This window comes from Nicotiana tomentosiformis, chromosome 6, assembly GCF_000390325.3.
Source record: "Nicotiana tomentosiformis chromosome 6, ASM39032v3, whole genome shotgun sequence".
Classification (NCBI taxonomy): domain Eukaryota; kingdom Viridiplantae; phylum Streptophyta; class Magnoliopsida; order Solanales; family Solanaceae; genus Nicotiana; species Nicotiana tomentosiformis.
Window position 1 is genome coordinate 18,897,926 of NC_090817.1, and position 14,926 is coordinate 18,912,851.

The 14,926-nt window shown below is 36.6% G+C and overlaps 1 protein-coding gene across 2 annotated transcripts; it reads right to left on the minus strand.

The window, feature by feature from the left end:
* Positions 1 to 6,427: 6,427 nt before the first annotated feature.
* LOC104102970 (disease resistance protein RPS2-like) lies at positions 6,428 to 12,859 on the minus strand. 2 transcript variants are annotated; one of them, XM_009610830.4, is made up of 3 exons: positions 12,749 to 12,859; positions 8,087 to 11,116; positions 6,428 to 7,440 (listed from the first exon to the last, which is right to left on the minus strand). In XM_009610830.4, exon 2 carries the CDS (start codon positions 11,103 to 11,105, stop codon positions 8,097 to 8,099), a length of 3,009 nt encoding a protein of 1,002 aa, XP_009609125.1. In that variant the 5' UTR covers positions 11,106 to 11,116; positions 12,749 to 12,859; the 3' UTR covers positions 6,428 to 7,440; positions 8,087 to 8,096. The 2 variants fall into 2 exon arrangements, with proteins under 2 accessions (XP_009609125.1, XP_033513802.1); XM_033657911.2 differs by lacking the exon at positions 6,428 to 7,440 and having other exon boundaries at positions 7,822 to 11,116.
* Between the last annotated feature and the right edge of the window lie 2,067 nt (positions 12,860 to 14,926).

A 14,926-nucleotide genomic window follows, 5' to 3' on the forward strand; every position in this document is an offset into this window, starting at 1 on the left:
AAAAATGTAAGTTTGGGGGAGAGACAAGGAACTTGAAAAAAGTATCAAGGCACAAAAATAGAAAAGAAATGATGAGAAGAAAAGTAAGAAAACAAAATAGCAAAAAAAATAAAAATACAAAATAGTGAATAAGTGGAAGAGTTGAAGGTTTCAAAGAGAGGTAATAATCCCAAACATGAAGAAATCAAAGAGGGAAAAAATTAATGTATTGATCAAGAAAGAGTGATGTTAAGTCTCTCTAGTTCCCCAAGGAAAAGAAAGTGGCTCAAAGAATTGGCAAAGTGTGAGCCGAGAAATGAAAAATAAAGTGCTTAAGGAAAGGTGTAACCACTCACTCATATTGTATCCAACCATATTCCAAAACCTTCATTACATCCCGAAAGAAGTCATATTTGATTTCAAGCTGAGTGAGCTTACATTAGTGGCGTTCTATATGAGAGGAAAGCCTATGGTACTTGAAGTCATACTTGCGACATTCTCTTGAGAGAGATGAGTGAACCTTTCATAAATCTTTGGATTGAGTGCTAAAATTCTTAAGTAAACCAGGCAAACGGAAAGTAAAGGAGGAAGAGTTTGGAGTCCACCATAACCTACATGATAGAGCAAGAGTCCTTGATGAGTAAAGTCAATTTTTGATGCTCAAATGTCACATTAGAACTATATGTGCATAAATATTTAACTTATCGCCTTGTCGATAATACATGGTTAGTGTGGGTAATTGTTGGTCCCAACTGATGTGTGGATGGCTCACCTTCGACTCGCTGAAATGACCCTTAACTTTTGGAGGTAAAAACTATTTTATTTGCTTGAGGACAAGTAAAGACTTAAGTTTGGGAGAGTTGATAAGTGGGAATTTTGACTACTTATTAGCGCCTTTTAGATTTTGTTTTAGTCTAAAAGCATTGAATTGTTTTGCCGAAACTAATGAAATTGTGCAAATTTGCAGGAATGCTGGAAGTTAGGCTCCCGAGATGAAATTCAACTCAAAAAAGACCATTCCCAGTACAAGGCAATAAAGGGAACAAAAGTACACAATGTGCGGTCCGTAGAAGAAATTGCGGATCACAGAATTTCATCTGCGACCGCAAACAAAAAAAGAAAAATTATGAGACATTTGTGCAAATTGCGGGCCGCACATGAATTGTGCGGCCGCAAAGCTGGGCTAAGTGTTGAAGATCAAAGAGTGTGCAAAAAGAACAAGTTCAGAGCCTCAGTGAATTGCGGACCGCACAAAAATTTGTGTGGCCGCAGAAGATTTCTTTGCGGGTCCAATCCTCATATTGCGGACCGCAGAAGAGTGCCTTGCAGCCGCAGTTCAAAATCTGTGGACCGCAAAAAGGTTGCCTTGCGGCCACAGTTCAGAAATATGCGGCCGCAAAACTCCAGTTCCTGTCAGATGAAGAAATCTGCGGATCGCACATGGAATTGTACGGCCGCAGAACCTCCCGAAGGGTATTTTTGTCCTAGATTTTCAGCCTTGTATAAATGGACGAGTTTCAAAAAATTAGGTCAAGTTTGAACCTTTGAAATTACTATAGCCATTTTTCTTTGTCTTTTTAGGAAGTTTACTTTGTTTTGGTGTATTTTCATTAGATTTAATCATTTTAAGCTTTCATTATGAGTTTAATTAGTCTTTCTTCTCTATTTTCTTCAAACCCAATTATGAGTAGCTAGATTTCTAATAGGGTTGTGACCCAACCCTAGAGTGTAAAACCTTATGGGTATCTAATTTAGAGCTTATTTATTATTAGGTATTTATTATTTAGCTTAGTTCATGATTTAATTATAGAATTAATAGTTGCAAATATTAATTTATGCCTATTTGACTTAGTCTCTACTTGAGACAGAGAGACTTAGTCTATGATAACTTTGCTAACAAGGAATTAGATCAATTGAGAGATTGATTAACCCAATTAAAGGGTTCAACCTAGAGATAGTAATAACCCGACTTGAGCTCTTATCAACTATTTTAAGTTATACCCATTTGGTCTTGAAAAAGCTAAATTGGGCAAAATCACTCTCTGACCGAGAGGTATTGAGTGGGTAATTTAGAGTTGATAGCTATAATACACCACAATCAATAAAACAAGCATTAAAGTCTTTATCTAATTAGGCAACACCTAGGTAATGGTCATAGCCCTAGGCTTTTTATTCATTTGAAAAAAAAAATTAAAAATAATTTTCTCTAGTCTTCTTCCTTTATTTCGCAATCAATAGAGTAAAATTAGAAATAGAACACAAATCTTATTGTGGAAGTGCAATCTAGATAATCCAACTCATATTGAAATATATACCCCTAACTCCCATTTTAGCTCCATGTGGATTCGACCCCGACTCTTAGTTGGGTTTCTATTATAGCAAACGACTGTTTCATACCTCTTTTGAGGTGTGCTTTGTACGTGACCAATATCACCTCTATAGTTTTCCACAATTGTCTCCTCATACCTAGATCATTGAAGCCATATACCAAGATACTTCAAACTCTTTCCTAAGGCCAATATGTTTCACCACACAGTGAATCAGCTGTTCTGTAGTTACTTTTATATATACCTCATAGATATGTGGCTTCCATAATACCCATATTCTCCCTCTGGATGTTTATCCAGGTTAGTAACAAACGACTAGTCCGTAAAAAGATTAAGAGAGGCTTTATGAGCCTTGTTCCTCTTAATCCTTGTCTCTGGGATCCCAAACATCCCAACATGAGAGTTATGCATGTGCATTTGTACCTCTCTTTGTTTAGTTGGTTTTTTCAGACCCCTCACATTCCAAAACCCAATCTTATCTATGAGGATGGGGGTAGTCTCACCCCTCCCACTTACTGTACCTTTGTCCACTTGTTATAAGCTTTTGTCTTAGTGACTAGGCTCCTTCCTCTGCCCCTCCATTTTATCCACATCATGTTCAAGTTCTTCAAATGTATTACCTACTGGAATTGATTTCCTCTGCTAGTTTAGTTGAATTTGGGGTCTTCCTTTTGTTTGTTGTTTGCCTTTCTCTATTACCTTCTCAGCTGGTTGTCCCTCTACCCATATCCTCTGTATCTATGCTTCCTTTTCTAGGTTGTTTATTATACTTCCTTATCCCCGTTGCTTCATCTTGCTTTCTCGCATCTCCTTCTCCACTCTGTTGCCTCCCCTGTTGGTTTTTCCTGACCCCCAGCATGTTGCCCTTCTATGTTTACTTTATTTTCCTTCCTCCTTTCCAGCATATTCCTTCTACATTCAGTCATCGAGTGCCCAAAGTTATTATACTTTATGCATAGAATTAGTTTCCATTCATATATGACTACTTGTTCAATTATCCTCCCCTTTTCATTTTCAAACATGACCTTTGATAGGTACTGTTGGTTTGGGGCCATTTCAACTGCCCTTAAAAAATGTCAGCCTCTCCTTTTTTGTTGTAGCACTATCAGCCTTAAATGGTTTTCCTATCAACCCTGCAATCTTTATCAATGCACTCTTCCCCAATATTTGATGTCAAGACCATTTAATCTTACCCAAACTGATATCTTCTCCACAGACTCCTTATTGCATTCAGCCTCCTAACTCCATGGTTTCACCACTATTGGCTTTCGATCAAACATTCTAACCCCTTCCTCCACCACATTCCTTCTGCTTTCCAATGTTGTAAACCTTACAATGAAAATCCCTCTGTTAATTTGGGCAATTTTATCAATCCCTAAAGCACCTCATGTCATTTTAAAATAACCCTCCATGACTACTTGAGGTGGGTTAGACCCCAACACATAGCAAATCATCGTCGTATTCCGGTACTCTACTTCCTCTTGAATATTTTCCATTGTAATTTTTACATTAACATGTTCCTCTTCAGTTTGTTTCAATTCAAATTCCTTTGTTCTTGGTATATCCCCTACTATTTTGCTCCATGAACCATTAGTTAGGATTCGTGAATTACCCTTGTTTGAACTCTCAGCTTCTTCTTCTACCATATCTGTCCATGATTTCTATGAATTCTGGATCGCCGTTACTTGATCTCGCCTTTGTTGTTGCACCATCGGTGGCGTGACTAGTTGCTCAAGTGGTAGGGTTGTTATCCCTTGAATCACATTAGGGTTCTTAAATTTCTTAGCATCTGCAGTTTGAGGGCTGGTTCAGATTTGTTATTCCTTTCCACTTTGATTGTTCTTTTCCCCCTTGATTTTGCGTTCCTCGCCATCGTCAGTTTGCACTGAGAGGAGCACTCATTCTAAAGAGAAAAAAGTTTTTCCTTCTGAATAATCATAGTTGCATTTTTTGGTTCATGCATTATTTTGATTATGGGATGAAATTGTTCTAAGTAAAAAGGAACACATATAAACGAAACAGTGTCATAATCAGTATACTGCACGGACTATCACAACTCAGCTCAAACCCGTGTCACACATAAAGATGCTAACAACATGTGAGATAACATATAAAAGTATGCATAGACAAAGATATAACAGGTGGATATAATTTCATGATTGAAAAATATGACTACGGCTAAGGCAAAATAGCTCAACAACGCAAAAATAGCCCTATTATATCTCTACAGATAAGCAGATAGCCAAACAAGATTTCTAGCATGAATAATAGCTCATGTAGTCATACATGTGGAGAAAACACGATAACAAAGAGGCATAATAGCAATACAAGACATATAATAGCCTAAGATCTACCTGGATCATGAATAACCACGGTCCACGCATATACACGCTTGTAACCTCGCATATACGTCACCCCCAACATAAAACAAATATCATAGTCAATGGGGAAATACCCTCTATCCAAGCCTAGGCAAAATACTTACCTCATTCGGGCTAGTTTTCAATCTCGAATCGCGCCAAAACCTCGCTCTAGCCCTCTAATCGCGCAAATCCAAGCCAAACATCATCCAAGGAAATCAACAATGCCATAGGAAGCGATCCAAATCCATAAAGTTTCGATCTTTGAAGAAATTTCCAAAGTCAACCTTGACACGCGTGTCCGAAATCCGAAACCAATATCAAAATACGATAACCCATAATATGCCGAGTCCAAATATATAAAGGTTTTATACATAATTGATTTTAACTAGTTTAGAATCGAAATGTAGGTAATTAATTGATTGAAACGTGTCTTTTATGATGCAATGACCTGGTTGGTAACTGTGACTCGCAAGGTTTGTGTCCACTATTTCCGTGTTCCATTGGCCTCTAAAATTGGCCTATATTAAGGAATGAAATTGGAGGAATCACATACAAAATATTATTAGCAGTAACTTAAACAAAAAACCTTGATTAAAGATTTGAGCGGTCAAAACTGGTGGAGTAGAACTAAAATGGATGTTACAAAACCTTACTTCCCTATTAACTTTGAATTACTCGACCTATTTTATTTCTCTGGGAGGGGGAGGGGGGAGAAAGATGTTGAATTTATATTTTGTATATTTATATAGATCATATCTTCCAAAAGTTTCTCTCTCTCTCTTTTTTACTTAATATCCAAACTCGCTACAAGACGAGTCAGTGTATTATTTTGATTTATGAGGAGCATATTTCTCATCCTATCACTTTATGAATCATAATTTGGTTCTTTAAGCAATTGTTGGAAAGCATATGATCTAGAGGTTTAGATAATGACTGTATGTAATGTTTCATTAAAGCCAAATCGAGTATGTGACTAACTGACTATATTGAGCTATATATTACTATTCTGTTTTTCAATAATAAAATTAATTCCTTAATGTGCAATTTTCATCTGTAAGTAAACTTGTAATGCGTTGAGGATGAAAAGAAAACTTTAAACTTATGATGTATATCTTACATTAACTTGAAATATTAAATTCATATTTCGATCGAAAATATTTAGTTGATTACGTAAAACTTCTTCTGAGCGAAAAAAATGTCAAAAGTGAAAATGAAAAGACATCTGAATCAAGGAGAAAAAAGAACACCATAAGTTTGACACTTTGTGTTTCTCTCGTCTTAAGCCACTACTAATAAGTTTCTGAATAAATTAATAGATATGTGCTTCTCTCTTATACATTTATCGCTTCTATATTAACAAAAGCATCGTGAAATTTAGTATTTGTATTGGGATCGAACTAACAAGGCATAATGCAGAATCTAACAAAAAGAACTTTGATGACGATAAATTAGGCATAAAAGAAATATATCGAACGAGATTATCATTTAAAGTGACAGCAAATTGAAGAGAGTTTAGAAGTTAAAACTATAAATAGGCCTGCTATTTTGCATGTTATTATGGAAAAAGGCATGGCATGTAAAAAGCCATAAAGCTCAACATTAGCTTGAATATATGTTAGAATCTTCGTCTTTCGACTGTGCAAGGACAAGTACAATTGTTGCTATGTTGCAAAGTCTACATATTTGAATCATGCGACAAACAAGCTCTCGCTAAAGAAGTTGCAGCTAGATATTTACCTGATTCAATGTCAGTACAAATTTTGCCACTTGAAATGGCTTTGACTTTAACAAATGATCAGCACATTCACATTAACAGTGCAAATGAAAACAGTATCCTTTTATCTGTATGCTGCTGCTGATCGCCCAAACGGGAAAGCTCTGGGCACCCTCAGGCGGGAGCTGGGCTATTACTGCCCCAACTTGAGGGGCATCCAGTGTGCAGGATAGGGTCAACCCGACCACGTCAGAGACGGATCTAAGATTTAAACTTTATGGGTTCAAATTAGGAATTCTACTACATCGCGTCTTCTATATTAGGAACTTTATGGATTTCATTGGCTCCGCGCCCCTAGACTGTTGGGAATAAACTCCTTACAGAAATAATATTCACGGTAATAAAAGTGGAATAATAACGTAGCATCGAGATACGGTAATTAACAAGAACAAAAGAGTGACAACGACACCAAGATTTTTACGTGGAAAACCCTTTTGAATAAGGGAAAAAACCACGGCCCCGAGACGAGAAACTGATATCACTATAGCAAGGAATTTTACACTTTGTAGGTCCGAGTAAAATACTTCAAAGACCACTACAACACTCAAAAGAAATAACATTCTTTTGATATTCTCACCTCACTACAATATCGTTCACTCTCTATTTTTCTCACAGACTATTTTCTTATACCCTGTCTGTGATGCCTCACTCTTTCTTTCTCTCTCTTATACCCTGTCTGTGATGCCTCACTCTTTCTTTCTCTCTTTGTTGGTGTGTAGAGATGAGAGCCGAAACTCTCCTTTTATAGGCAGAGCCTCACTCTCTCACGCCTACTATATTTAACATTTTCCTCTCACGCCTACTATATTTAACATTTTCCTCTCACGCCTACTATATTTAACATTTTCCTCTCTAGCCATGTTGCATGGTGAGGAGGACTCAGCCGAGATAGATTGCACTCTGCTGGAGCCAAACTTTGAGCTGATCGTGTCCAGAACCATGTTGAGACACTGGCAAGATCTGGACTAAGAGAAAGGGTATTTTACTGATTTTTCTCCTGAAATGATAATTGAAAGATGCATGAAAATAATCTCTGCTAATTTGAACTGATTCATCAGTATATACTGTGCATGCAGCCAAAATAATGGAAAGTCACTTCTTGAAATCTTGGGTTTCTGTGTCAGTTAATAAGAAAAAAACTCACCTAATAATCCCCTCTTCATTTTCATACCAAATGCAAATGAAGACGACGACTCCAAAACAACCAAAATGTTAAACAAGGCGATAAAGTTCGATATGATATAGGCAAAAGCACTGTTCTTTATTAATAAAATAGAAGAAAGAAATGCATAATTGTGAGAAAGAAAAAAGTCAGCTTTTATCGAAGGCCCAAACTCAAGACCATTATAGCGTAGTAGGAAATAAGTCGGGAGAAAACTGCAAAGAAAACAAGGCATAAGTCTTTCCATTACAATTCATTTTTTGTGTTTCTCCAGTTCCTGCCAGAAATAGCCATTATGCATAAACCATTTTTCAGATATTTGGCCTACTCACTCAACGCACTATATCCATTCTCTTATAGTGTTGAATAAGAAACATGATTCACAAAATTAAAAACTTTTGACTTCAAGTCAATGCTGATTAAATAACATTTCAGAATCCCTAAGAGAAAGTCTTTAAGAGAGCACAAGCTTATTACTTACAGTAAGAATATTATCGCGGCCCAAAAGAAGAACTCCCTGAGCTGCCACCATAACTGTTTATGGTGTTGGAATCAACCCTAATGCCTTCATTAGGAGCAGATTCAGGTTTAAAGAGTGGAGCAAGGAGAGACGTGGCAATAGGGTGGTTCTGCTCTAATGTCCACCACCACCTTCTGCTTCCTTTTATCTGTTTGAGAGAGTCAACTAATTGCTGCCTTATTTCTAGAAAGAAGGGAATTATTTCCAGCTCCGGACAATCTATGACTTCAATAGTTGTTAAGGAATCACAAATCATCGGGCCTCTGCATATGCTTCTCAGTCTTGGTATAGAAACTAATCTCAATTTTTGCAAACTTGGGAGGACCAATTCACTGTCATTCTCTTGAATGACCTCTTCACTTTCTGCTTCTGTAACTATCTCCTCCAGCATTGGACAGCTTCGCAATTCAATCTCTTCAAGGTTGTTGAGTTGCCACACTAACTCAAGTGGCAGCAGACTCGTGAGATTATCACAAGCAATAACATTCAACACTTTAAGTGTTGAAAGAGTGCCCGCTGGTGGAATCCCCTTGCATATATTTTGCAGTCTGCTCAGACCCTCGATCTCTAGCAACTCTAAATCGGGAAATGTGCCCCACTCTGAAGTTATAATCCATTCCATCTCGTCACAATATTTTATTTTGCAATGTTTTAGGTGGGAAGAGGCGTTCATAATAAACATTGGTAAGTGAGTGATGCCAGAGCATTCATGAACGGCCAACTCAAGTATCGTTGGCAACCAAGAAGGGGCTTCCCTTTCAACGATGTGAATCCCGAAGAATCCTACACTATTTTTCCCAGGTAATTTAGAGGACTGTGGATAGCCTATGCAAAATTTGAAACTCTCAAGCGTGCTCCAGTGACCCGACAAGACATAACGATTGAAGTCGTGCAAGGTGCTGAAATTGGCTTCAAGGTTTGCCAAGCTGGTGCAGCTTGCCACAACATTAACAAAATCCAAACCGAACATTAGAGGTTGCCATAAACCAATAGTTAAGAGGTCTTCCAAAAACCTGTATGTTCCTAAAAGTCGAATATTAAATCCATCAACAGTAGTATAGGAGAGATCCAGATGCTTCAGATTGAGTAACATTTCCATTCCCTGTGGCGTACACTCGATTGATGTAGAAGAGAGATCCAAAATCCTCAGCTCCTTGAGCCTTTCCATTGTTGGAACGGAACGCAAGTTCCAACAACTGCGTAGTAGCAGAGCGTGGAGGTTTTCCAGATTAGAAAGTGAATCGGGCAACCTAGTGATGCCTGTGTAAGATAAGTCCAGAACTTTGAGACTTCCTAGATGGTTAAAGAAAGAAGGAAGTATGCCCTTGGACAATGAATTATACTGCAAAAGCAATGTAGTTAGCTGAGGACATCTCGGTTCAAAACTCAAAGAGACCAAATCATTTCTCATTAACGAGATTCTTTCAAGGCCTACGAGCCATTCGTTCTCAACTGGTGGAACACGAATTCCACTTCCTGCTCGGATCATAAACAGTGGATTCACTCTTGTAACAGCTATTGCCATATCCCTAATGAGGTCATGCATTTTGACATATTCATTCAAACTACCTTCTTGACAGCCAATCTCTAATAGGCATGCGTTTTTCAGTTCGTCTAATATCATCTTTCCCTGCAGCATCTTGGATTCTCCATACCCGAGATTATCCAACATGCCTTCCCATATCCAGTATTTAATCAGTTCTTCAGTCTCAATATGATGATCCTCTGGGTACAATGCACAATAAAGAAAACATGACCGAGTCACATTGTCCTTCAGTCTTTCATAGCTAAATCTCAGACGTGTGAAGACTCGATTCTCCATTCCTTCTATTCTTCCCATTGCATTTTTCAGCTGGCTTAATGCGTTTTCCCATTGCCTCGTATCATTTTCTCTTCTTAAAGCCCGACCAACTGTTACAAGAGCCAGTGGAAGACCTCCACACTCCATCGCGACATCCTTGGAAACAGCTTGTAATCTTGGAGATGCTAGCACCTCATCACCGACCTTTTGTTTAAAGAGGTCCCATGCTTCTTCCTTAGAAAGCACACTAACTTCGACGTCTCTCATTGTTTCCATGCCACGACAAACCATCATAGATCTAGTAGTTATTATCAACTTGCAGTCATGTCCATAACCCGGGGATGGAATTCCTACGACCTCCAAAGAAAATGCTTCCCATAAATCATCTATAATTAAAAGAAATCTTCTTCTTCGCATCAATGCTTCAAGTAATTGAGCTGCTCTTTCCATTTCATCGTCTTCATCATCGAAAGATAAACCTACAGCTCTAGCAATATCCTTTTGTAACTTTTGGACATTTGAATCCTTGGATGCCGTGACCCAAATGACATTATCAAAAACTGCGCTCTCTCTCAAAAGTCGATTATTGATTGCTACCAGTATGGATGTCTTACCCACTCCCCCCATTCCATAAATACCAATTATCCCAGTGTGTCCATCATTCAAATACGTCCATACTAATTCCAAACTTCTTTGAGCAGTTTCTCCCACTAATGAAGTTTCTGGTAATATCTTTCCTCTCTGAGGCATCATATCAACCAATGAAGCATCTGGATATATGCTCTGCGCCAAGAGCATGTCGACTTCTTTAATTTTCTTATCAAAGTGTTTCCCTACCTTTAATCGAGACATATAATTTGGACAACATCCGTTTAAACAGCGCTTGTTTTTAGTAATTTCTTCTTGCAAGCGAGTTACAGCACTTTTGATCTTTCCTACATTAGTAAGCCACATATTTACCTCAGCCTTTGGCTCCATTCCGTGCCATACTTTTTCCACTTGCAACTTCCTCTTAACATCCTCCTCCCGAGCTTTAAGCAATTCCATCTTTTTATCAAGGTTATTTGCTAATGCATGAGGTTTTCTCAGATATGTACATTTTTCGGAAACGGATTGATGCAAGCAGGTCTCTCCACAAAAACATTGCATCATGCTTATCACTGCACCAACAATTTCCATGGCCGGTATGTCTGCAAAACAACAGTAGGCAAAGATAAAGAGAAACAAAACCAAGTATGAGGTGGCTCATGTAAGTGGACTGCTAAGAAAAAGACATTGAACCTAACCCAAGCCTAAAGCTATATTGTGAGGTTAAGAATGTTAAGGACCAAGAGACTAGGGCTCATACCCTCAACTAAAGTCCGACTCTAGCACCAGAGGCAGAGCTAGGATTTGAAGTTTATGGGTTGGGGATTATAGTTCGTTTTAAGTTATCAGGTTCTAAACTAATAATTTGTACATAGTTAATGGATTTCCTAAGACAAATACAAGGTTTGGACCAAATCTACTAAGTTTGGCTGAACCCATATCTCGCATGCTCTGCCCTGTCTAGCTCTCCCACCTTCCCCCCAAAACCCTTTCCCAGCACGCCCACATTTACATATTTGAAATGTGGATAACATAACATTGAAGTCTAATAATGGATAACCCAACATCAGCGACGGGTCTGGTTCTAAAACCATCGGAGAACAAGGCCCCACATTGGTTGAGGGTATGATTTGTATTCTCTCTATACGGTCTTGAACAATCCTCAGCCCCAAAAGCTAGCTCATGGGGTTAGAATAGTTCAAGAATATATAAAGATAATACAACTTAAATCCTCAACTAATGTGAAACTCTGACACTCTAAAATAAGAACTTATAAGGTTTAAGCTGCAAACCAGATAAGTAACCGTCTATGCTAAAACCATCAAATTGACTGCCAAGTTTAACATTTCCTGTTAAGTTTAATTTCTATCCACTGAAAATGAAAATAAAAGTTACTTAAAAGTCAATTGCAGAGGTAACTCTCTATATTGAGTATAGTTGGGTAATGCAGAAAAAGAAATGGGAGCAGGCAACCTATTGGAACTAGTATAACTACACAAATGGTATAAACATTCTTCACACCATCAGTGTATATAATAGCCAAAGTCTTTCGCCTTTCCTGGTTGTTTCCTCAAGAACTAATTTTACTCACTATCCAACGTCAATTCAGAATTTACCACAGCCAGTGACTAGGTAACAAGTTAGATGTTCAACCGAACCCACTAATTATAATACAGAACATAGACATATATGTAAAAGATTCATAACTCTATAAGCGCAATGGGTTCAATGGTAAAACCATAAAGATCAAGCCATCAAGTTAAAACCCTGGATCCGCCTTTGGTCACAGCAAAAGTAGCAGATATTCATGTTGACAAACAGCAAGTACCCATCAACTTAACATTCATAAGATGGACTGTATTTGAGGTAAGAGTGAATTTCATTTGGCCATAAAAAAAAAATCACCTTTTTCTCGGAAAATTTTCACTTTTTTTGGAATCCGTGTTTGGCAATAGTGTTTGGAATCAAATTTCACTTAAAGATAATTTCGGAAAAAATTCCAAAAAAATAATTTTTCAAAATTTTCACTTCAAATCACTCACAAAAAAATTAGTATGTCCAAACGCCCACTAACCACTTACTTTAGTATGAGTATTCTTGAAGTCAGTTGGAGGGTAGAGGGGCTCCTTATCTTCTTTTGTGAAAAAATAGAAAGTGATTATTAACATAAAAGATATGCAACTTTCAGCAGGAATGAAAATATACTGAGATATATTGTATATATAGCTACTAACCTGAAGTGACAAATTTGGGAAGACTTTGATTCAGACTGAGTTTATTGAGGCAAAAATATCAATATGACAATATGTTAAGAAGAGTGAATGTATATGAGGATAAATGCCCTGTAATTCAATGAGGTAATGAAAGTCAAGGCCAGCTACGCGTTGACGCTTAGGTCATCTTCATATATAACTGAGAAGCTTCATCTATCATTTTCCTGCCCCACATTAAAATTTCACTCCCCAAAATTGCTGCTGAGTTTTTCATTCCATTAGTTAATCATGGTATTCCCGTTTCAAATATTAGACCTTAATTATTACTCCTCTCTTTTTAAGTTTTGCTTATCATAGTTTGACTAGGGGCGGCCCGTCCTGCAGCTGCTTTAGGCTCCGATTTGAGGATGCCCATTTTTTTTTAAATAAAGTTATGAAAAAGTTTGATTTCTTTATTTAACAAATAAAGAGATACGATTTGCAATTGTTTTGATTTTTGTTGAGGAAATTGCATACACGAATAGGAAGAAATAATTTGAGGAGAATGTTAATAGTGAAATCTCAAAATCTCTCGGAGTGTCCTTTAGAATTGATTATTTTTTATACATACTCCCTCTGGTCCATAATAAATAATTTTTTAACTTTTGATGTGCCCTTAAGAAAATACTCACTCCTAGAACAAAAATGTATTTTGACTGAATTATCCTTAATTAAAATTTATATGTTGTTAACTTGACACATTGAGATATGTAAATAAGGGAAAATTTTGGAAAAATAAAGTTAATTCCTTCTCGATTATATAAAAGGACACTTATTTTGGACCAAAATAAAAATCAAAAAAATCACTTATTATGGACTGGAGAGAGTAGTAGACAAGGTTATTTTTTCATTTTAAAATAGATTTGAACAATTAGAGGCATATGAAAATATTTTTGATTTTTTATTTAGCGGTAAAAACTAAGATCACTAGTTGATGGAAATTTGAAAAAATATTGCTTTCATCTTGAATGCTCCTTAAATCATAATAATCAACCTGATATTGATAGTTTAGATTTATTTTCTGAATCAAAAATATTATGAAAAATAGTACAATTAGAAGATAACAATTTAATTGACATACTCGATCAAATAAAAAGGTTTGATTATTTTCCAAATGCCTATATTACTTATAAAATAATGTTAATAACTCCTATTACCGTTGCTTCAGTGGAAAAACATGTTTCAAAATTAAAATTGATAAAATCTTACCTAAGATCAACAATGTCTCAAAGATATTAAATGAATTAGCTATATTGTCAATTGAGAAAGACTTATTAGGAGAAATTGATTATAAAAAATTAATAATAACTTTGCATCTAAAAAAAGTTAGAAAAATAGACTTCAAATAAAAATAAAATATTTTTTATTAATAAAAAAGGTAAGGTCCCTCATAAAGTTTGGCTTTAGGCCACGAAATTGGTCGGGCCGCCCCTGGTTTGACTCTGCTGAAATTTAAGAAAGATAGAAAAACTTTTAAAATTAGTGATCTGCTAGTGATATTGTCCGCTCTGGGCATAGACCTTCACGAGTTTAAAATGAGTCACTAGGGTCTTAGGCTTGTTAACTTATATACCCAGCATCCCTCTTGTGTTTTGCCGATGTGAGACTCTATCTAAAGTCCGGGATTTGCCTAAACTCGGTTGAACTCTAACACACCATCGGCAAAACCGACACAAAACAGCTCAGCCCGTTAGTGATATTGTCTGCTCTGGACCTAGGTCCTGACGCATTTTAAACCCGTGAGGGCCTAGGCCCAGAGCGGACAATATCACTAGCGGGTTGAGCTGTTATATGTATAAGACTATAAGATTTTTAAAACTTATAGTTTTAAGCATATCATAATATTTATATGGTTTCTCATTAATAAACTATAAAAATGTTTCATTTTTTTTTTGAATAGATTAATAAAAAATTGTGTCCACACAAAGTAAAACAGGAATTTTGTCTTTATAAAAGTTCACTAAGTACATTTAATATTGAATTAATCAAGATGTGGGATTTTGATTCTTTTACATAAGAAGTATATTATATTTAAATCATCTCTATATTACCATCAAATGTTGAATAACTTTGCAAATTTAACCTTACACATGTGCCAATTTATCGGATACCATGTACCACACCTAGGTATACGTAGATAACTGTACACTTAAAACAAAA

Excerpts from the sequence above, each read along its gene's own strand:
- LOC104102970 (XM_009610830.4), bottom strand. The coding sequence starts at position 11,105 with ATGGAAATTGTTGGTGCAGTGATAAGCATGATGCAATGTTTTTGTGGA.